Raw genomic sequence first — 23096 nt, 5'->3', positions numbered from 1 at the left:
TTCTAGAGAGTTCCAAAAAGGCATTGCATATTTTTCATCCACACAAAATTCAAATGAAAGGGTTGGAACATCTAGAAACTCCCCTCTATATTGCTCTGCCATTGTGATAGTCATAAAGCTAAGTAAAAATAGGGAAAGTTTTGTGGTTTTTAAATAAAGATAAAAGCATAAAAAATAATCACATCTAAAATCATTATTATCAAAATCAAAATCTACATTATACATCATCAGGGCCTGTAAAGTTGTCTATTAGCAATTAGGTAAAAACAGATTAAAACAAATATTAAATCATTGCACACATAACTTAAAATGTCCTGTAAAGGGAGGTAAGTCTGTGAACACAGCTACCACCAACCAAACCACTCATACAATAATGTAAACTTACACCTAAAAAATAGTCCTAAACCTGAAATTATATTATCTTGGACAATAATAAATTTCCAACTAACATTTAACAGGTGAATTTAAACTTGTGTCATGTGTTTTCCCAAAATATTTAAACAATCACCTCCGTATAGAATAAAAATATATATATACAAATTCAGTCAAAAATACCCCAAAATGTTCAATAGGCCATATACATATTACTGACTTTATATTCAGGAGAAACCATTTTTTGACAGAGTAACTGCTCTGTGGTACTTAGTCAAGTTAGAAGAAAAATCAAGCTTAATGCAATTTGGTGAAACAATTACTTGTTTTCTGATGTTTTTATACTGTATTTTTTTCCCAAAATTGAAAAGATTATAAGCTTCATTTTATTTCTTTTAGCTGCTTCACTTGACCATGTACCAGAATTGTATTTTAAGATCGGACGGCATCAGTTGGTGATTTGATGGTAGCAAATTAAGTTTACTGGCCACACATTAGCGTTAGCAACCATCAAATCACCAATTGATGCCATTGGAGCTTAAAATACAATATTGTTATCTCCATTTTAATGAAACTGATAAAAAACAACTTTAAAACAAAAATTTAAAATCTGTCATATGTTGTCAGCGCTTATGCGAACATTTTCATAGCATCAATTGTGAATTAATGCCATGATAAATTAGTGACGTTATGCAATCGAAATGAACGTTACAAAAGATGTTGCATTAGAATGTCCAGTATCACAGAAAAAGTATCTTGTCGAAAAATTATACTCTCCTGAATCAAAGATAAAGTCGTTAATATAAAAAAGTGTATGAGTGCTTTGCCCTAAAACCTGTATAACCAAAGATGTAAACCTACAGTTTAAAGGACACCAATGGAATATGTACACTGAAATGTCAAAGTAAACTTAAGTAAGAAAGATAACTCATGTACACTGAAATGTCAAAGTAAACTTAAGTAAGAAAGATAACTCATGTACACTGAAATGTCATAGTAAACTTAAGTAAGAAAGACAACTCTGACAATCTTAGGATTGGTGAAAACTAAAACCAATACACATGTAACATGAAAATAAGAAGATCTGGTATGCTTGCCAATGAGATGTTACATTCCACAAGAGTCAAGTTTATATTACACACAATTACAAAAACTTTAACAATCCAACAAAACAGCAAAAAAAAATCAAAAATGTCCTGACTGGACAATCATAATTATAAACAAAAAAATAGTGTTTGCATGATTCTTTCATGTCTGCTTTTCATATGGTTCCTGAAAACAAAATTCCATGCTTGATAACAAAACATAACTATATCAGTAGTAAGATGTAAGTAATAAACTAATGATTTGTATGATTCATATTAAAGATTGTATCTAACGTGTGTAAGGTAGTTATAATGGTGAAGATTTCTGTAAAAGAAAATTATTGAAAACTATAGTCAAATGTGATGTATATTCAAGCATGTGAGTTGTACATGCAACAAAACGTTTCTGTGATCCAGACTTACTCATTCATAAAACTTAAACTTCTCCTAAAAAGTAAAACCTTCATTTATAAAACTTAAACTTCTCCAAAAAAAGTAAAACCTTCATTTATAAAACTTAAACTTCTCCTTAAAAGTAAAACCTTCATTTATAAAACTTAAACTTCTCCTTAAAAGTAAAACCTTCATTTATAAAACTTAAACTTCTCCTTAAAAGTAAAACCTTCATTCATAAAACTTAAAACTTCTCCTAAAAAGTAAAATCTTCATTCATAAAACTTAAACTTCTCCTAAAAAGTAAAACCTTCATTCATAAAACTTAAACTTCTCCTAAAAAGTAAAACCTTCATTCATAAAACTTAAAACTTCTGCTAAAAAGTAAAACCTTTATTCATAAAACTTAAACTTCTGCTAAAAAGTAAAACCTTCATTCATAAAACTTAAACTTCTCCTAAAAAGTAAAACCTTCATTCATAAAACTTAAACTTCTCCTAAAAAGTAAAAACTTCATTCATAAAACTTAAACTTCTGCTAAAAAGTAAAACCTTCATTCATAAAACTTAAACTTCTCCTAAAAAGTAAAACCTTCATTCATAAAACTTAAACTTCTCCTAAAAAGTAAAACCTTCATTCATAAAACTTAAACTTCTTCTAAAAAGTAAAACCGTCATTCATAAAACTTAAACTTCTTCTTAAAAGTAAAACCTTCATTCATAAAACTTAAACTTCTTCTAAAAAGTAAAACCTTCATTCATAAAACTTAAACTTCTCCTAAAAAGTAAAACCTTCATTCATAAAACTTAAACTTCTGCTAAAAAGTAAAACCTTCATTCATAAAACTTAAACTTCTTCTAAAAAGTAAAACCTTCATTCATAAAACTTAAACTTCTCCTAAAAAGTAAAACCTTCATTCATAAAACTTAAACTTCTGCTAAAAAGTAAAACCTTCATTCATAAAACTTAAACTTCTGCTAAAAAGTAAAACCTTCATTCATAAAACTTAAAATTCTCCTAAAAAGTAAAACCTTCATTCATAAAACTTAAACTTCTGCTAAAAAGTAAAACCTTCATTCATAAAACTTAAACTAAATATTCATATAACATAGCATTTATATCTTTGCAAACAACTGTTTAAAATATTTATATATATTATAGCTCGTGATCTTATGCCATTTCAGCCGTCCATGGCAGAAAAAATACCTTTTGAGATGTCCCACCTTAAAGTGGACTTGCCATTGCACACGTTCATGGCAGAAAAAACATTGAGATGAGCTATTTTAAAAAATTGGACTAACCATGTCACTCTTTTATTTCAGACACAACTTTGAGATGTCCCGCATGTCCCTTCTTAAAAAGTAGATTTGCCATTACTTTTTTTAATCATATTTTTTTAAACTTGATAACACAATATTTTCAAAAATTAAGAAACACTTTTTTTATCAATTTAAAATTTCAACTGAATGTTATGTGAAATTTGAGTGGACATGAGTCGGCTCTCTACGGTGGACATGTTAAGTAAGCTTAATCCTTACGAGATGTTATATATGTCTACAAGGAGAAAGTTCTAATTAATTTGACCTCAGAATTATATATTGAAGGTCATCCCACTTTTATATAAAATTATATGAAAAAGATATACATCAAATATATATACACACATAAACCATTCATGCTGGTAACAGTATATTTAACGGGAAATGAATCTGATGGGCTTTTCAGTATGAAATTGATAAAATCCTGAACTTCCTGAGACTTTGCAAGATTGATAGATTTTGAAAGCGTCTAACTGCAAAACCATTGAGAATTTTCAATAAATAAACCACATTATAACAAACATTTAACAAATAAAAGTTTTATTTTATAGTAGATATACTATGTCATATAAAATTACCAGTATAAGTGTGATTAATTTGATGCAAATGTTTTATGTTGGTTTGTGAAATTCACGGTGACTGAGAATGCCATCATCACCATTTTTGTATTATCCGGGGATCCTGTTTGCATTCTGTACCCTTCTGTGATGAAATGAAAAGGATTATGAAAATTTGAAGTGACAGAAATCAAGTTTGATGCACTGGTCTCACTCATTACGTCATTTAATGGCATTTATTGATATTATTAAGATAAAAGCGATCATGTATTTTACACATGTCCCTTTCCATGTTGTGTAATTTATTTACTATGACCAGACAATGAAATACTATATTAGGTAGTGTCAAGTCCTGTCAGTATATATGTTCCTCATTCAGTCGCGGATCTAGAGAGGGGGTTGGGGGTTGGAACACCCTTTTTTTTTGACAATCAATGGATTTGAATTGGGACATGTGGTTGGAACACCCCCCCCCCCCCTCTTTATCCTGGGTTAGGAATCACCCCCTTTTTAAAATAGCTGGATCCGCTCCTGTGATTCACATAGCCCAAACCTGTCTTACAGAGCAGCAAGAACAGAAATCTACTATATATATATAAATTAAAATAATATCATTTAATAGAAATGGTTACTCAAAAGGCAATAGACAAAACCAAATATCAAAACTTAAATTAAAAGCAACAGCATAAAATAAAATGAAGCTTGTCTAGGTTATAATGCCTAATAAATTTCCATCATGCAATATTTTCTAATCTCTGCCTAAGAAATATATGCAAATATTTTCCCCTATTGCAATTTCTATCTATTTTTTTATTCTAAATATTATGCAAATTAATTCCCATCATGCAATATTTTCTAATATCTGCCTAGTATGTAATATGCAAATAAGTTCCCAGCATGCAATTCCAATCTAATTTTATTCTAAATGAATATGCAAATCATTTCCCATCATGCAATATTATATCCTATTTGTGATGATACTTACTCTTTTAACCTTGAAAATTTATAAAATGTAAAAAAGCTTAATATGATATCAAAATACATAACTATAATGTTATCTTACTATTGAGGGTCACCATGGGGGATACAAATGACCTCTATCAACATGTTTCAAATGTCTGCATCTTGCTATAACATGTATCGTGTATTCGGTTTTTTTCATGGGTACCAATTTTCACGGATATTTGATTTTTTGGTTTTGCAATTCACCGTTCCAGAATCTAATGCATTCTTGGTAGTATTTTCAAAAGCGTACACCAAAATGTCGCGATTGGTTTAAAACGCTCTAAACAATGAAAATTGAGCCAATAACGTTACGTTATTTTCATTTTGGTGTACGAACAATGAGATTACCCATAGTCCTTTAGATTCTGAAAAGGCGAATTGCAACAAACTGCATACAAGCCTTTAGATTTTTTGTAACTATGCAAAATATTTAAGTTCACGAAATTAGTATCCAATGAAAAATATTTAATCAACAGAAACTGGCATAAATGCATGAATACAGTGGAGTCATTTATTTTTCATGGATACCAATTACAATAGATTGTTGAAAAATGTATTTAATTTTGTGGTTTTGCTGAATACAAACTTATATTAAATTTTGAAATTTTTTGAATATTTAAATTCATTGTTTCCCCGGCTCCTATACCAAAGAAATCCACAAAACTTGGTATCCCATGATTAACATTGAATCCACAGTTAAGTATGAAAAAACATATGCCATACAAAAGCTCTTTGGTGTCCATGTTACCTCACAAATGCCTGCAGTACAATTGTAAATTCATATAAAAAAAGCTCTATGCAAAAGAATCTTTCAAAGGTGCACTGAAGAAATCTTTTTTTGGAGATAACGTAAAGCTTTGAAAAAGCCCAAAAATGTTAGAGAAAAAAATATCGGAAGACATAATAATTGTTTAGTAAAGAATTTGTATTAACATACTTCTCCAATTTGCTGAAAAATAAGTTAGAACTGTTTATAAAAAACCTGAGATATTGTTATACAGTGAAACCTGACTAAACCGATTACTGTATAAACAGAAAACTTGTATAGACCAAAAACCTGTATAGACCAAAAATGATTATAAGCACTGTCATATCAAATTATGTGTGTTGTGAACCTGATAAAACGGAACATCAACAAAAACCGAACAAAATCTGAAATCCCAAAGAATTTCAGTTTAAACAGGTTTCACTGTACCTGGAAATTATAATCTGTAAAGCACTCGCAAACTGTAGTATTTGTCAACAATTAGTTTTATGCATAGTAATTGTGGTGTATTTTTCAAATAGTAAAATATGTGTAAAAAACAAGGGTGAATCAAGGTCAAACAATCACATGACTAACTCAGCCATTGATAGGACAAAACTTGTCATGTGACTGCATCAGGAGACAAAGTGAATCAAGGTCACACAATCACACGACTTACTTTGCATCTACAAATGCTAATGCTCTAGTAGGGAAAAACAGCTTATATTAACAACATGCATTGCAATAATAAAATCAATGGGTTATTACAGTAGAAAATGTAATAATTATATTGTGTAACTTTTTATCACTCTACTCGACTGAGAAAAAACATTATTACTCAAGTATGTTGAGCTAGATGAAAACCATTAAAATATCAAAGCAAAATTCTAGAGACATAAGGTATAAAACACCATTTTTAATTGGATGAAGACAACCATAAATTCCAAACTTGACAGTCAGAGTTATTGGCAACAATGCTGCACAATTTACAGACAACACTAACAAGATATTTGGAATGTTTAATTTGCACATTTGAGAGTATTCTAATGTATTATCATAGGAATAACAGTACTGTATTTCATTCAGCCATCATCAATTTCATAAATAACTTTTTTATGAAATCTGCTAAGCATTGACAGTAAAACTATATTTGTGACTATCAAATCCCAAATTGACAGTGGCAACTCTTCAAATACAGTACCGTTATTCCTGAACTTGAGTAAATAAGCGACAAACCAACTTACTTGCTTGATGCTTTGTTTATTGCATAATTTGACAGCCAATTAACCATCTCCTGGTTAATCTCTCCCAAACGATTGGCTAGATCTTCTGCTTTATTCAAAGACTGGTCTATATTCTCAGCAGCATCGTCCAGATCTAGATCTGGTGTCTTAGGGAACCAGTCTTCCTCTTCAACACTTTTGGAATTCTCCATGAAGAACTGTAAAATAAGTTTATTGCTGTGGATTCATTCATTTTGGTGCATGCTAATTTTGGTGTATAACCGTAAGGAACAATTCAATGTATGTAGATATATGATTATATGCTTTAGTCAACATCAACATACAATATTTTATAAATAAGGCCGTTAGTTTTCTCGTTTGAATTGTTTTACTTTGTCATTTCAGGGCCTTTTATAGCGGACTATGCAGTATGGGATTTACTCATTGTTGAAGGCTGTACAGGGACCTATAGTTGTTAATGTCTGTGTTAATGTCTGTGTCATTTTGGTCTCTTGTGTCTCATTGGCAATCATACCACATCTTCTTTTTTTTATATATACAAGCCTATAGAAAATAAGTACCTTGTTGAAAACTTATATCTAAAGATTGATTAAGGCAATACAGTTTTTTCTAATGAGTGTTTTTCTATTTTCAGTTTTAGTTGTTAAAAGTGGTGTTCATCAGAAGAAGAAAAAAACACAATAATCAAAATAAACTGAGTTATCTCCCTTGTATCACAGTTGGTAAGAGCTGTCGTGTAGACATCCAAATAGAAAACTGCATTTCACTTTCTCAATGATGTGGGTGGTAAAGGGTTATTTTCGTACAATGTGTTTTGCCATTTTTATTTCACAAGCAGCCGTGAAAAAGGTTCGTTATTCACCTTGTTTCATGAAATCGGGAAAAAGATCAACGTGCAAGAAATTTTTAATTGTTCGTTCATCGTGAAATGGCAATTCTATTTCATGTTCTTCCGTGCAGATACCCCCCCTTTATGCCCCTCAATGATGTGTGTGTGTGTTTGGTGTAAACTTTGAGAATAACTATAATGCTTAAGAAAACAATATATGCATTAAATGCTGTATCATGAACTAAACACAAACAAGATCTAAAAGGTAAAATTTTTATGTCTTTTTACTAATTTGAAAATCTCATAGAAAATTGAAACAATTCAAATACTAGCCAGACATTAACTTCTATGTCATTAGTATAAGTTGGTCTATGGTGAGGTTTGTCTGATTAAAAATCATATACAACATTTCATATTTTATACAACTATTCTTTTAATGCATTTAGTTTCAAAGAAGCTACATGTTTTTCAAGTTCGAGAAAGAATTGAACATGGCAAGATAGAAAATTACAAATTTATTTTGAGATAAATTAAATAAATAAAATGTTTACCTCGTTCACATGTTGTAGAAGTTTCAACCTCTGGCCACAAACATTCTCATAACCAACAATAAATATGGTCAGTCCTTGTTGATACTGAAATTATAATCAAAGCACTGTAAGCACAGTAAGCGCTGTAGGCAGTTAACCAAAAACTATAAAAATTATATTGAGGCAAAAAAAGATAATAGAGAATAATGTACAAAAGGGAACTAACTTATAGAAAAAATGAATCATAATTTCTTGTTGAAATGCACATCTACTAAGTATGTCCTAGTTATCAACAAATTTTCATGAAATTATGTTGTGTGGTTTTAGAGGACTGAAAAAGACAAGAACAAGACTTATGGATCTATAAAGACCGCCTGAAGGACAGACTGACAGACAGGTAAAAAACATTATACCTTACACAATTTTGTTGCAAAGTTGCATGGGGTTAAAAAACCAACAGAGAAAAAAGGGCCAAAAAATTGAGCAGAAGAGGCAAAATTGGTCTTGGACCTTCTAGTTCAGAGGACTTGTAATGACAAGATGACAAGAACAAGACTGAGTATTGGACAAACTTACAGACAGGTCAAAAACATTTTACCCTATGCAACTTTGTTGCAAAGTTGCATGGGGTAAAAAAAAATTAGAAAAATGGGACAAAAAAAATAATTAAAAGAGGTAAAAAAAAAAGTCATGGAATTCTAGTTCTGAAAGTTAATTTCAAACAACCCACTAATCGATTTCCAAAGAAGACCATTAATTTGTAAATTCAAAAAGTCCTTTAATCTCTGAAATCCCTGGAAATATAAGATGACAGACAGCATACATACCTTTCTCTTCTTGATCTGATCTTTCATTATCTCTTCAAGTTCATTCTATAAAACACATTTATTATAAAAAAATTATGCAAAACAAGGACAAAATATTTACTCTAAGGGGAAAACTGTTGATATATTATTTTAAAGGATGCGTTTCAGAAATGCGATTCACTTGATACAAATTTTCTGCATACAAGGAATTTTTTAACTAAAAGTTCTTTGAGGTAAGAACTCTCCCCTTCAATTTGGTCAATCATTATGAACTCTAATGCAACATCGTTTTGTAAAGTTCATTTTGATTGGATACCTTCACTAATTCTCTTGGCATCAATTCGCAATTGATGCTATTAAAATGTATGCGCAAGGGCAGACAACATATGACAGAATTTAATGTATGTTTTCAATCAGTTTCATTATAATGGAGAAAACAAAATTGTTACGTAGGGTTTCGGCAAACTAACATATTCTTTTATATGGCCCTACTTACCTTAAAACATTGACAAAATATTTATTCAAAAGGGAAAACACTGATCTGTTGATTTGTTATTTCAGGGCTTGTGTTTCATATCATGATTTGATTGCATAGATACAAGTGATCTTCACAACTGAAGGCTTTTTTAGGTAAGAAGTCTTCTCTAAGAATGTGTAAGTTGATTATTATTGAATATCTGTGTTACAGTTGACCATAGATATCTCCTGTTTGTCACAATCCAGTCCTCTTTGTTCATCACTTGTTGTGACTTTCCATACAGGGGGTTATTTTGCGGTTGTAAAATTTGTGATTTTCATTGAATAAGGTATATGAAATGTTTTGGCAGATTCAAATATTTTATCAATAACTTTGCATGAGTCGTTTTAAATTTGCGAGATTTATTTTGGCGATTTTGTTCTATTCATGACAATAATCAAAAATTTGAATCCGCAAAAAAAAACTAGCTATCCAGTTTTATTTCTAGACATGGGCAACAACAAGGGTGTCTCTAGAGAGCAGGAAGTATTTACCCTTCCTGAGCACCTGACTTAAATCTTGTTCTGGTAATGATTGTAATCTCAGTTTTTTGTGTAGGGTTTCAATTTAAACATTATAATTTATTTATAGTGGATTTGAAAGCAAGGTTTGCAACTTATATTAATCCCTTTCCATTTTGCAGGTGCGAGTGCTGCCTTGTAGCGGTATTAGCCTGCTCTTTTTCGAAATCTACAAGGGTTTTTTTTTACGTTCAAGAGATATATTTAGTGGATTGTTTTCTTTTTCTTTTCAGCAGAGATGGTGTTCATCTATAGTTTGGATTATGTATTCTAATCATGTAAATATTGTACAATTGAAAACTTACAATATCATTTACATATTCCATATTAGCACTGTGTTGGGTCTGGAAGATTAACTCCATACTGTTCTCATATGAATCATAGATCTAAAAAGATAAAATTATATTTTACATAAGTATGGCATGTGTGCACAGATAGTATAACGGAATATTATGAACAACATTTTATTTCCAATTTTTCCAATTTTCTATTTGTTCATTTATAATAATTTGTTTCATTACATATTTAATGTTTGCCCTCTGTTCTTTTTCTTCGTTCAAAATCATGCTTGCTATTTGGTGCGATCCAAAACTCCTTGTTGAAGGCAATACTTTGACCTCTACTATAATTGTTTACTTTTGCATATTGTGACTTGGATGGAGAGTTATCTCCTTGATACTCATACTACATCTTCTTATATCTATATGGGTTGTGTTCTTCTTACAATATATTTGTCTATCCCAAATTCATGTATTTGGTTTTCATGTTATATTTGTTATTCTCGTGGTGTTTTGTCTGATGCTTGGTCCGTTTCTGTGTGTGTTACGTTTCGGTGTTATGTTGTTGTTCTCCTTTTATATTTAATGCGTTTCCTTGGTTTTAGTTTGTTACCCCGATTTTGTTTTTTGTCCATGGATTTATGAGTTTTGAACAGCGGTATACTACTGTTGCCTTTATTGTATGATGGTATGATACTCAACCCCTAACGCGAGGTTTTGTACTTGATTATCATATGATGAAAACATAATCTTTCAATCAGTTTAATTGAGATCTGGAGTTGGCATGTCAGTAACTGCTTGTAGTCCTTTTTAAATTTATGTATCATTGCAATTGTCATTTTGTTTATTTTCTTTTGTTACCTATTCTGACATTGGGACTTTTTTTACACTGAATTTCACTGTGCATATTGCTATGTGTCTCTTTATTTTACATTGATTTGAGGTATAGGGGGGGGGTCACAAAAAATGTTTAACCCCGCCACATTTTCTCGCCTTTCCCAAGTCAGGAACCTCTGGCCTTTGTTAGTCTTTTGTACTTTTTAATTTTAGTTCATTTATATGTTTTGGAGTTTAGTGGAAAGTCCATTTATATGTTTTGGAGTTTAGTGGGAAGTCCATTTATATGTTTTGGAGTTTAGTGGGAAGTCCATTTATATGTTTTGGAGTTTAGTGGGAAGTCCATTTATATGTTTTGGAGTTTAGTGGGAAGTCCATTTATATGTTTTAGAGTTTAGTGGGAAGTCCATTTATATGTTTTGGAGTTTAGTGGGAAGTCCATTTATATGTTTTGGAGTTTAGCGGGAAGTCACTAAACTAGTACTCAATTTGACACAAACATTTGTATCATTAAGTAGTTTTTAAACTTCTGGTCAAATGAAGTTCAAATGTTAGATTAGGGTGTTATATCAGTAATGGCACAGTGTGCTTCCATCTATAATCCATGTAAATATGTACACATGTCAGGGATCAACCAGATTAAATTCATAATCTATTCTGCCTGCAATATTAATCAGATTAAAAGTAATCTCAATTAATCCCATTAGATAACCTTTGGCAGCTCTATGGTTTGTTTATTGGTATCAGTCAAATTGACGACCTGTTGTTTTCCTTAATTGCGACACTTACAATAAGAAAAACAACCAAAAACTGACCAAAAAAGACTCATTTTTTTGCAAGAGTTATCTCCCCTTCCAATGTTAATTTCCATAGGAAATTGAAAATGCTGATTTTGAGTTTTCCTCAAGTTAGATTTTATGGGACTAATTTTTTGTGTATATAAAGGGCATACTGCTATAGATTGGATCTAAAACATTTTCTGTTGCAATTAGTTTGAGGTTAAATCTTAGTTTGACTGGACTACAATACTCAGGTCTGGCATAAATTTGAGTCAGCTTTCTGGATGCAAGATTTTAATTTTGGCAAGGCAAGTGCATCATGACACTTGTTTGTTCCTATTCCTATGAATACTACCCTTCATGATTTCTCAATGAAATGTAAGATATCAACTAATATGAGTAGTCTGGGATCCTTGTCCAATCTCCCCTACCAATCTACTGTCAAGGAGTAGTCTGAGATCCTTGTCCAATCTCCCCTACCAATCTACTGTCAAGGAGTAGTCTGAGATCCTTGTCCAATCTCCCCTACCAATCTACTGTCAAGGAGTAGTCTGAGATCCTTGTCCAATCTCCCCTACCCATCTACTGTCAAGGAGTAGTCTGGGATCCTTGTCCAATCTCCCCTACCCTCTACTGTCAAGGAGTAGTCTGAGATCCTTGTCCAATCTCCCCTACCAATCTACTGTCAAGGAGTAGTCTGAGATCCTTGTCCAATCTCCCCTACCAATCTACTGTCAAGGAGTAGTCTGAGATCCTTGTCCAATCTCCCCTACCAATCTACTGTCAAGGAGTAGTCTGAGATCCTTGTCCAATCTCCCCTACCCATCTACTGTCAAGGAGTAGTCTGAGATCCTTGTCCAATCTCCCCTACCCATCTACTGTCAAAGAGTAGTCTGGGATCCTTGTCCAATCTCCCCTACCAATCTACTGTCAAGGAGTAGTCTGAGATCCTTGTCCAATCTCCCCTACTCATCTACTGTCAAGGAGTAGTCTGAGATCCTTGTCCAATCTCCCCTACCCATCTACTGTCAAGGAGTAGTCTGGGATCCTTGTCCAATCTCCCCTACCCATCTACTGTCAAGCAGTCAGCTAGGATTCCAAGCTACCACCATGAGCTGTGTTTAAATATTTTATTTTTGTCTCTATTCAGTCCTGTTGGTTTTTTTATTAGTTTATCCTGACTTTTTTTAACATTAATTGTCATCCGCCCGCCATTTTTTTTATGCAAAGTGTCTCATCTTGCCTTCTTTTCTAACTTAAAACTCCTGACCTGCCTATTTTTTTTTAAATTTCATCCGCCCCCCCCCCCCCCCCAATAAAATTCAAATGGTAGCTTCTTAAATACTAGGTGTACTTACATGTTCTACTCTTTCTAAAACTTTCTCTAACTCTTCCCTGGTTTCATCAGCGATTCGTTGGGCTACAGACCGAGCATTTTTATCTAAGACAGCCTGAGCAGGAGAATCTCCTCTGTCATAATCCCCCTTATCCATCAGGGATATACTCCCCACGTAATTCATCGACATATTGGCAAGATTATCTGGCCCTCGGCTTCAACTGGCAAGATTATCTGTTCATCAGCTTCAACTGGCAAGAGCTTCAGTTCCTCAGCTAAACTGGCAAATAAATAATAAAATTATTATCATACACTGTTCATATACTGTCAATATTTTCTGTCCCTCACCTGCAACTGACAGCATTATCTGTCCCTCAACATCAACTGGCAAATAAAAAATTAAATTATTATCATACAGTTTTCATACTGGCAATACTTTCAGTCCCTCAACTGCAACTGGCAAATACAAAAATTAAATTATTATCCTATCTGTCGGCATCCCAATGGGAACAAACTGTGCCCCTCTACTTGCCGACTTGTTTCTTTATTATTATGAGGCTGACTTCATGCAGGAACTTCTTAGGAAGAAAGATAAGAAGTTAGCAAATATCCTTTAACTCTACTTTCCGCTATATAGATGACGTTCTTTCACTAAACAATTCAAAATTTGGTGACTATGTGGAACGCATCTATCCCATCGAATTGGAGATAAAGGATACTACAGATACAGTTAAGTCGGCTTCATATCTTGACTTTCATCTAGAAATTGACAATGAGGGTCAGTTGAAAACAAAACTTTACGACAAAAGAGATGATTTCAGCTTTCCAAATGTGAACTTTCCATTTCTAAGTAGCAACATTCCAGCAGCACCTGCATACGGGGTATATATCTCCCAATTGATACGATATTCCCATGCTTGCATTTCCTATCATGATTTTCTTGATAGAGGGTTACTGCTCACAAGGAAGCTATTAAACCAAGAGTTCCAAATGGTGAAGTTGAAATCATCCCTTCGTAAATTTTACGGATGCCATCACGAGTTGGTTGACCGTTATGGAATAACCGTTTCACAAATTATATCGGATATGTTCCTTACGTCGTAACTACAATTCCCTTCCCTTTCATGAATGTGACCTACCGAATTTGACTATTTACCGGATTTGTAATCACATAAGCAACACGACGGGTGCCACATGTGGAGCAGGATCTGCTTACCCTTCCGGAGCACCTGAGATCACCCCTAGTTTTTGGTGGGGTTCGTGTTGTTTATTCTTTAGTTTTCTATGTTGTGTCATGTGTACTATTGTTTTTCTGTTTGTCTTTTTCATTTTTAGCCATGGCGTTGTCAGTTTGTTTTAGATTTATGAGTTTGACTGTCCCTTTGGTATCTTTCATCCCTCTTCTTTTACTTGCAAATTAAAAATAAAACAAGTGAAACTGCGAGCTACTGCTCACTGATGATACCCCTGCCGCAAGTGGATAATATTAATAGTGTAAAAATATGGAAGTGTTCGGTAAACAGGAAGTTGTCGAGTGATGAATCTGAAAACGCATCACACGGTATACCTGACTTATATAAATCCTGAAACCAAATTTCAGAAATCCTTGTATTGTAGTTCCTGAGAAAAATGTGACGAAAATTTTCAACTTGGCTATCATGTGTAAAATCATACAAGTGTTCGGTAAACAGGAAGTTGTCCAGTGATGAATCTGAAAATGCATCACACGGTATAGCTGACTTATATAAATCCTGAAACCAAATTTCAGAAATCCTTGTATTGTAGTTCCTGAGAAAAATGTGACGAAAATTTTCAACTTGGCTATCATGTGTAAAATCAGACAAGTGTTTGGTAAACAGGAAGTTGTCAAGTGATGAATCTGAAAACGCATCACACGGTATGGCTGACATATATAAATATTGATACCAAATTACAGAAAGGGTGGATGTGTAGTTCCTGAGAAAAATGTGACGAAAGTTTCATGGGACGGACGGACTGATGGACGGACTGACGGACGGACTGACAGACAAAGGTAAAACAGTATACCCCCCCTTTTTTAAAGCGGGGGTATAATTATTTAATATTATTATACAGTATTCATACTGGCAATATTTTCTGTCCCGCAACTGCAACTGGCAAATAAAAAATTAAATTATTGTCATACTGGCAATATTTTCATAATCTCCTGTTTTTAAATAACCAAAACACAAAAAATTATAAACATTGAACCATGAAAATAATGTCAAGGTCAGATGACACCTGCTGGTTGGACATGTACCCATACACCAAATATACTAAACCTAGGCTATTGCTTATAGTATTTGATATATATGGACTTGACCTTTACTGATATTAGGCTGTTAGTTTTCTCGTTTGAATTGTTTTACATTGTCATTTCGGGTCCTTTTATAGCTTACTATGTGGTATCCCAATAATGGGAGAGTTGTCTCATTGGCAATCATACCACATCTTCTATTTTTATATTGACGTCATCTTGCCACTAAAAAAAGAAATGAGGTTGAGTTCAGATGAAAACTGTGACACAAGGACCTTGCAAGGTCATGACTGTTCAGAAAGTCATAGAACAAGTCACAGTCATGACAGTTCATTAGCAAGAAATTTGAGAGCTTGGTTATTTCATCAATAATCATTTTCTATTTTTACAATTAATTTTGTTTAATTATAAAATTGTCTACCATAACATAAAATGTTGATGAAAAAAATATCCTGTTTATTTAAGAAAATATTGTCTCAAAAGTGAACTGTAACTTTTTGCTCTTTAGAATCCTTCAAAGTGACAGAATAAGCATAGATATAAGTAGAGAGGGTAAGAAATGAAATATTGTCCTGAATTCATGACCTGATTTATAAACATTTAAATAAAATTGAGAATGGAAATGGGGAATATGTCAAAGAGAAAACAACCCGACCAAAGAGCAGACAACAACAGAAGGTCACCAATGGGTCTTCAACGCAGCAACAACAAAATAAACACCTGGAGGTGGTCCTCAGATAGCCCCTTAATAAAATTGTGTACTTTTTCAGTAAAAATGGACGTCACACTAAACTCCAAAACTTATAAATGAACTAAATTCATATAAAAATACAAGACTTAAACAAAGGCTAGAGGCTCCTGACTTGGGACAGGAGCAAAAATGTAGCAGCTTATGTGAAGCATAAGTAAAATACGGAAAAAATGGAATTTTATTTTTACAAAATTTACTTCTTGATACTATCTTTAGATCATAAACAAGCTTCTGTCCAAGTTTGGTAGAAATCCAGTACAAAAATGTATAAAATTTCAAAAACTTTAACCACAGAGTGAATATTTGTGGACGCTGCCGACACAGACGAAGACGACACTGACGACGACAGAATGAAGGATCGCTATGTCTCGCTTTTTCGACTAAAGTTGAAGGCTCGACAAAAAACATATTTTAAGACTAATATCATTCAAGAAGACAGCTAGACTTCAAGGGTAAACACATTGAGATGGAGAATAGAAAAAAAACACATAAAAAAGACTGTTTTGTTTAAATCAGATGGTTACATTTATGACTAAAATCTTCCCAATGAGGTCTACTCTGACCAAAATTTCCCAATCACACTTATAGTATGAGTTTGCAACCCACAGGCACTTGTCTCAGATTTTTTTTTTATAAATAACACATTTAGAAGAAAAAAATCTGAAACAAGTGCCTGTGATCTGGGACTATTATACTAGGCACTGGCTATGGTTACATGGAAATGTAACAATAATAAAAATACATTGGAGACTAATTGCCGGAAGCAGGGTTGGGTAAGGAAGCAATTAACTATGAATGTAACAATAATTATTGAGTCTAACAGTTACATTGCGTTATTGTTACATTAGTTCTGAAATTTTAATATACGCTGGGGCTAGTTATATGTAATAGAATAAAACTTGACAACTTTTATTTGAATTTTACAAAATTGCATGCAATTTTACGGTTTCTACAAATCCAATATGTTGTTTTTGAGAGCATGTTTTAGTCCAAAGAATCCTGGTGAAACCAAGCAGCCATATGCACATCTGTATTTCATCCTGTACAATTCCATTCTGTATTATACTTTTTTGAAGTTAAAGAAACTTTCAATATATATTTTACTCTTGCAATCAAGGATTTGTATATAAAAATCTTTGTAGCAATGTTTATATTTTCGTCCAATTTTTTTGTTGGAAGCATATATTATATATATGTTTATAAGTTGTAATATGATTTCATTACCGTCAATTACTGATTTTATGTTCACCTCTGATTTCCATATCCAACTTAGCATAGCTTAAAATAAAAATACAAGCTAGTCAATGGTGAAGGCAATTTGCCGACATGTGGAAACTGGTGGAATAGTTTTTTTCATTTTCAGAGTCCAAATATTTTGTGATAGTAATTTCATTCTTATTGGCGAAAAAAAATAAAGCAACACAACTATAGAAGGTTTAAGTTTAATTAATCTAGCGTACATTGAAGTGTATTTAGGTAACAATAAGGCAATGTAACCGTAGACTCTGAAACTATTATTGTTACATTCGTAATTAAACTCTGTATTCCGGCAATTAGACTCCAATGTAACAATAATATTTTTATTATCGTTACATTTCCATGTAACCGTAGCCAGTTTCGTTATACTATTAATTAGTATAATAGTCCCAGCTGTGATGCACCACCATAATTATAGTGTTGATGTGTGCCTAGTATAAATAAGAAATTTCTATTGAAATTAATTGATTAGCTTCAACTCTTAAAAAACTTAGATTTGAAAGAAAACTGTGAACACATAAAGTGACATCTTTCAAAAGTATAAACCAAGGGAAATAACTCCATTATTTATTTATTTTTGACTTTACAAAAATTGTATCTGATTTAACATTAGTTTGATTAGATGGATGGAACTCTGAGACTTCTTTCTATTGAATTTAAATTGTTTTGCTTGAAATAAAAGCTACATGCAGGCTTTCATAGATCAAATTATAGATTGCACATCGATGTGCAGAATGTGAACTAAACACATTGACATTGTATTTCACATAATAAACGTCACAATTGGAAATCTATAATTGGGTCTTTACTTACAAATTTACACCACATTACAAACAAAAGGTTTGTTTGATCTGATAATTGATTCAGTCTTATATCAATAGCTTTGATCGATTTGTTTTCATTTCAATGCAATACACATTTCTATGATGCCGCCATCTTGATTGAAAGTTGTCACGTGATTTAGTTGCCAAACAACACGACGCTGAAACAGGTGCCCGTTATTTTATTTTTCGATGCCTTTTTTAAAAAATCAACATTTTATTTGAAAATTAATTTGTTATATTTGTGAAAAGACAAAATCATCACCAAAGACCATCATCAACTGCTGTGATTGCATTTAAATGTTTAAAACTTTCTCAACTCGTTGTCGATTATTTATATTTGCTTTAACTCATAATGATAAATAGATCTTAATAGATATGCATTTAATCTTTACTGAGGCTTTGAGACTTTGATCTTTTGATGCTGAGGTTTTTAAATGTGAAAAACATCAATTGTCAATTGTACCCGGCATTTTTTCGGTCAATTGCTCAAAAGACATATACATAAAATTGAATTGAATGGAATTGAATTGAATTGAATTGAGACTTTGATCTTTTGACGGTGAGGTTTTTAAATGTAAAAAAAACAACAATTGACAATTGTACCATTTTTTCCGGTCAATTGCCCGAAAGATATATATATATAAAATTGAATTGAATTGAATTGAATTGAATTGAATTGAATTGAATTGAATTGAATTGAATTGAATTGAATTGAATTGAATTGAATTGAATTGAATTGAATTGAATTGAATTGAATTGAATTGAATTGAATTGAATTGAATTGAATTGAATCAGATTCTGGGGTTGCAGAGTCTTAAACTCTTTTCAATATTTGAAATAAGTGTTTCCGCCAATCATATTATATGTCCTATATTGTCCTGTGACTTTCTGTCCGTTTACCATCTAAAAAGGGGGGGGGGGGACTTCAAAAATTTTCAAGTAGGGGTGAGCCGCTGAGACATCATGTACCCTATCCTTTTCATATATTTTGTTTATCATATATCAATGCACAAAAAAAGCAAACGTATCTTTACCTGAGGGCGTTGTTATCTTAATTTTTAACTTATATTTGATATATACCAGTATATGATAAACGGATAACGGGTTTTTTCATATTATTGCCCGTTTTTCTCTTCTTTTTTTTTTTTTGTAATTTATTTAGGACATTTTGCCCATTATTTTCTGCCCTACAAACCACACCCAGATCCTCATACATTATAATGGATTGATACGCTTTTGCCGAATGATCAGTGGCAAATATTTCATACCGTGGTATATTCGTGACTTTTTTGTCCTGTGACTTTCTGTACTACATTCATTCGTGACTTATTGATTCTGTCATGAAAGTGCTAATTCACAGTAAAACATGTTCTAAAATTTCCTATTGAGAATGGTTATGGTAGATGGCAAATGTAACGTTGCAAGAGAAAAAAAGAAAATGCTTACTTTGTAACTCTGGCGACATCGGAGATGAATTTCATTATATTTTTGTATGTTCTGTATTCAATGATGGTCGTAAACAGTTTTTGAGAAAAATACATACGAATTAACGAAATTAGTCATTGAAATTTAATGAACTGATGAATAGCAAAAATCTTTCTGGTCTTAACAACTTGTGCAAATTCATTAGACTAGTAAATATGCATGTAGACTCTCCTGGGTAATTCCTGTACTTGATATGGTTTAGTGTAATATACAAATGTATATACTGTAATTTATGATATTTGCCTCCCTTTTGCTTTCGTTTCTCTATTCCAATGACAATGTTATTTGGTTTGTTGGGAAAAAAAGATATTTATATAAATAAAAAAATCGGTACGGATATGCTTCATTGTGCAGTGTTCTTAGAGGCCCAAGAATAAAGCCTCCTGCGATACGAAATTTTTTAAAAACATGATTTTATTTTTTATCAAAATGCTTCAAAAGCATCAAATATAGCGATGAATTATATTTTTTTCATTAAGTACCAAATCATAATAAAGAAACGAATTTCAATGGGATATGACACCCTTGACCATGTTTGTCAGTTAAGTGAGCTTCGTGTTTTAATTGATTACATAATCGTTTAGACTATCAGTGGCTTAATTGTTACGAGTATCTTAATGCCGGTGGCATATGTGAAGTGATAATAAAATGTCTCCTGGCGGGCGGCCTCTGTGTAATATCAAACCACTAAACGTGATTACGTCATGGGGCCTTAACATGACACATCCGTGTCATTAGCTACCGCAGGAGATGACACTGTTAATTACACTCAGACACTGACCAGGATTATTACACCACGTCTATAAAAAATCACCTAGATCCCCGAGAATGATTTATGACATCTTACAGAATAAAGAAATAGATATGAAGATGTACAAATAGAGAGTGAAAATAAACCAAATATTAAGAACACCAAAATAAAACAAAATAACAAACAAAATAACAAACAAACCACAAAATTCCTCACGAAATTCTAGTTTTGAATGAGAATTTATTGTTATATCTGCGCCTGGGTATTTTCAACCTTGAAGTTTTCAAACAAAGTTTTTATTCACCAATTAACTTAATTGTTTCCTCGAGATTGTTTCGATATACAAACTTTGGAAACTTTAGCTACATATAGGTTAAACCATGGAAGTATTATATTGTCAATATAATACTTCCATGGTTAAACGAACATTGCATGTGTACTCGGTGAGAGCATGTGTATGGTAATAATAGTAGTTTCAGCTGTACATAGTGCATTAACAGAATAGGCATATCAATTAAGAACATGCATTTTTTTAAAACCCTATTTAAACCTGACATATAAACGTCTCTGTTTTTAAACTAATTGTATGGTTCAGTTGCAATTCACAATCAAAAATATGAACTCAAAAGAGAAATCACTATATTTTTCTTGACTGAATCTCAAGACAAAATTATCTATATTTTCAGAATACGTTTTATCACTGCTTAAATATTTGATAATCATGCAAGACTGAGGCTGCTGTTTTTATGAACACACAATTTTGTTTTTTTTAATATACTAGTTTGACCCGTTTGAGTGGTCGGTACATGATTTGATTTTGTGAAAATCGACCAGTGACGATTATTACTCAAACTGAAGAAAAAAATCCATGAACATTTGTCTATTACTTATGGGATACGTCTCCCAGTTTTTTAATACTAAAAGCTGAGACTACTATATCACATATAGAAGTCTCAGCTAAAAGCAATCAAAACTAATGAATGTACCACCATCATAAGCACAATTTTACGCATCACTAAGTTTATGTTTTCATTTAACAAATGAATTTTACATTTGTTTTATTTTGTGTAGATTTTTTACAGTTTTTTTTATTAGATATTGTGTTTTATTAGGATTTTGTACATTTAAGTATTGTCATTTGAACGTCCTTTAAACCTGGGACTATTTTACTACCAAGTTTATTTAAACTAAGAAATTATTGGCTTTGATTTCATCTCGGATATAAAAAGGTCGATACTGATATTCCAATATTTCTACACACCGGTCTGCCTTTAGCTAGAAATAAGCTATGAACTTGGCCCTGTGAACTGGGTTATCTGTTGTGGATTGCAGGAACACTATATATATATATATAGAAGATAGACGAAGAAGATCTATATTTTAGATTGTTGTTGTTGTTGTTGTTTGGGGGGGGGGGGTCATTGATTGCATGAATTAAGTCAAGAATATATTTAATCATTAGTGCTTACCAATAATTTGTTTGAATGTACCAAAAACTTACTTATATTTACAGAATACGCTAAGAATAAAGCTCCACTCCCTCCCCCCGCATAATAAAAATAAGGATAAATGGCAATCCTAATTAAAGAATATACTGAAGTGTTTAACGCATTTATAGCCGCTGAAAAATATTGTTTGCTCGTTTGATAGAAAAAGTTCATTTGCCATAACCTGTTATAACTTTTGTAAAATTTTTGTTTTTGTTTTGTATAAATATGTTAAATATGTTCATTTTGTTTTTTAAATTTTCTATAATTTAAAAGTGGACTTTGTAGTCGAATTTCATAGAAGGACAAAGTGGTTTTTGCTTCTATACCTTTTTTTTTTTTTTTTTTTATTATTTTACGATTACATAATATTCTGATAAGTGTTGTGGCGAATTCTTCAGATTAACAAGTGCGCTAGTCTAAACCAATCAATTACCGTAAAAAATGTCCAATAAGAAAACTGGTAAAATGACTAATCAGCGACGCCGTAACAGATTTAAACGTCCAATCAAAAATGAGCGAGGGATTAAACGAACCGATTAAATACCCACGTTTTCGCGGTTAAACCATTCATTCTCAAAAATCATTTGATCTACGTAAACGTATTTTTCATTACTGGTAAACATGTCTGGACGAGGAAAAGGAGGTAAATCCAAGGCAAAGGCAAAGACCAGGTCATCCAGGGCTGGACTTCAGTTCCCAGTCGGCAGAATTCATCGTCTGTTGAGGAAAGGAAACTATTCCGAAAGAGTTGGTGCTGGCGCTCCCGTATACCTCGCCGCCGTGTTGGAATATTTGGCAGCTGAAGTTTTGGAGTTGGCAGGAAATGCTGCCCGAGACAACAAGAAGGCCAGAATCGTCCCTCGTCATCTCCAGCTCGCCATCAGGAACGATGAAGAGTTGAACAAACTGTTGGGAGGAGTGACGATCGCACAGGGAGGTGTTTTACCAAACATCCAAGCTGTTCTTCTTCCCAAGAAGACTGGTGCCAAGGCAGCAGGAAAGTCCAGCCAATCCCAGGAGTACTAGAGAGTAGTTACAAGTGGGATCAAAATATCCCGGCCCTTTTAAGGGCCACCCAAATTTTACAAAAAGAATCTGAATTTGTTGTAC

At 32.5% G+C, this 23096-nt stretch overlaps 2 protein-coding genes across 2 annotated transcripts in view; one reads left to right on the top strand and one right to left on the bottom strand.

Moving 5' to 3' along the window:
* LOC139496420 (myosin-10-like) overlaps positions 1–18386 on the bottom strand; it is a 139366-nt gene extending 120980 nt beyond the window's left edge. The window contains exons 1-8 of the mRNA XM_071285013.1: positions 18250–18386; positions 13176–13433; positions 10229–10309; positions 8907–8951; positions 8101–8184; positions 6721–6917; positions 6156–6179; positions 1234–1263 (exon numbers count right to left, since the gene is read on the bottom strand). Coding sequence (XP_071141114.1) covers positions 1234–1263; positions 6156–6179; positions 6721–6917; positions 8101–8184; positions 8907–8951; positions 10229–10309; positions 13176–13343 — 629 coding nt within the window. The 5' untranslated portion in view covers positions 13344–13433; positions 18250–18386. The remainder of the gene's footprint in view (positions 1–1233; positions 1264–6155; positions 6180–6720; positions 6918–8100; positions 8185–8906; positions 8952–10228; positions 10310–13175; positions 13434–18249) is intronic.
* Positions 18387–22502: 4116 nt separating this feature from the next.
* Positions 22503–23066, top strand: LOC139495004 (histone H2A-like). The gene has a single exon (XM_071283119.1). It carries the CDS (start codon positions 22608–22610, stop codon positions 23010–23012), a length of 405 nt encoding a protein of 134 aa, XP_071139220.1. The 5' UTR covers positions 22503–22607; the 3' UTR covers positions 23013–23066.
* The last annotated feature ends 30 nt before the right edge of the window (positions 23067–23096 follow it).

The sequence above is a fragment of the Mytilus edulis genome, chromosome 11 (assembly GCF_963676685.1).
Source record: "Mytilus edulis chromosome 11, xbMytEdul2.2, whole genome shotgun sequence".
Lineage (NCBI taxonomy): Eukaryota > Metazoa > Mollusca > Bivalvia > Mytilida > Mytilidae > Mytilus > Mytilus edulis.
The sequence above is the reverse complement of the archived record's forward strand: the minus strand, read 5'-3'. Positions and strand labels throughout refer to the sequence as shown.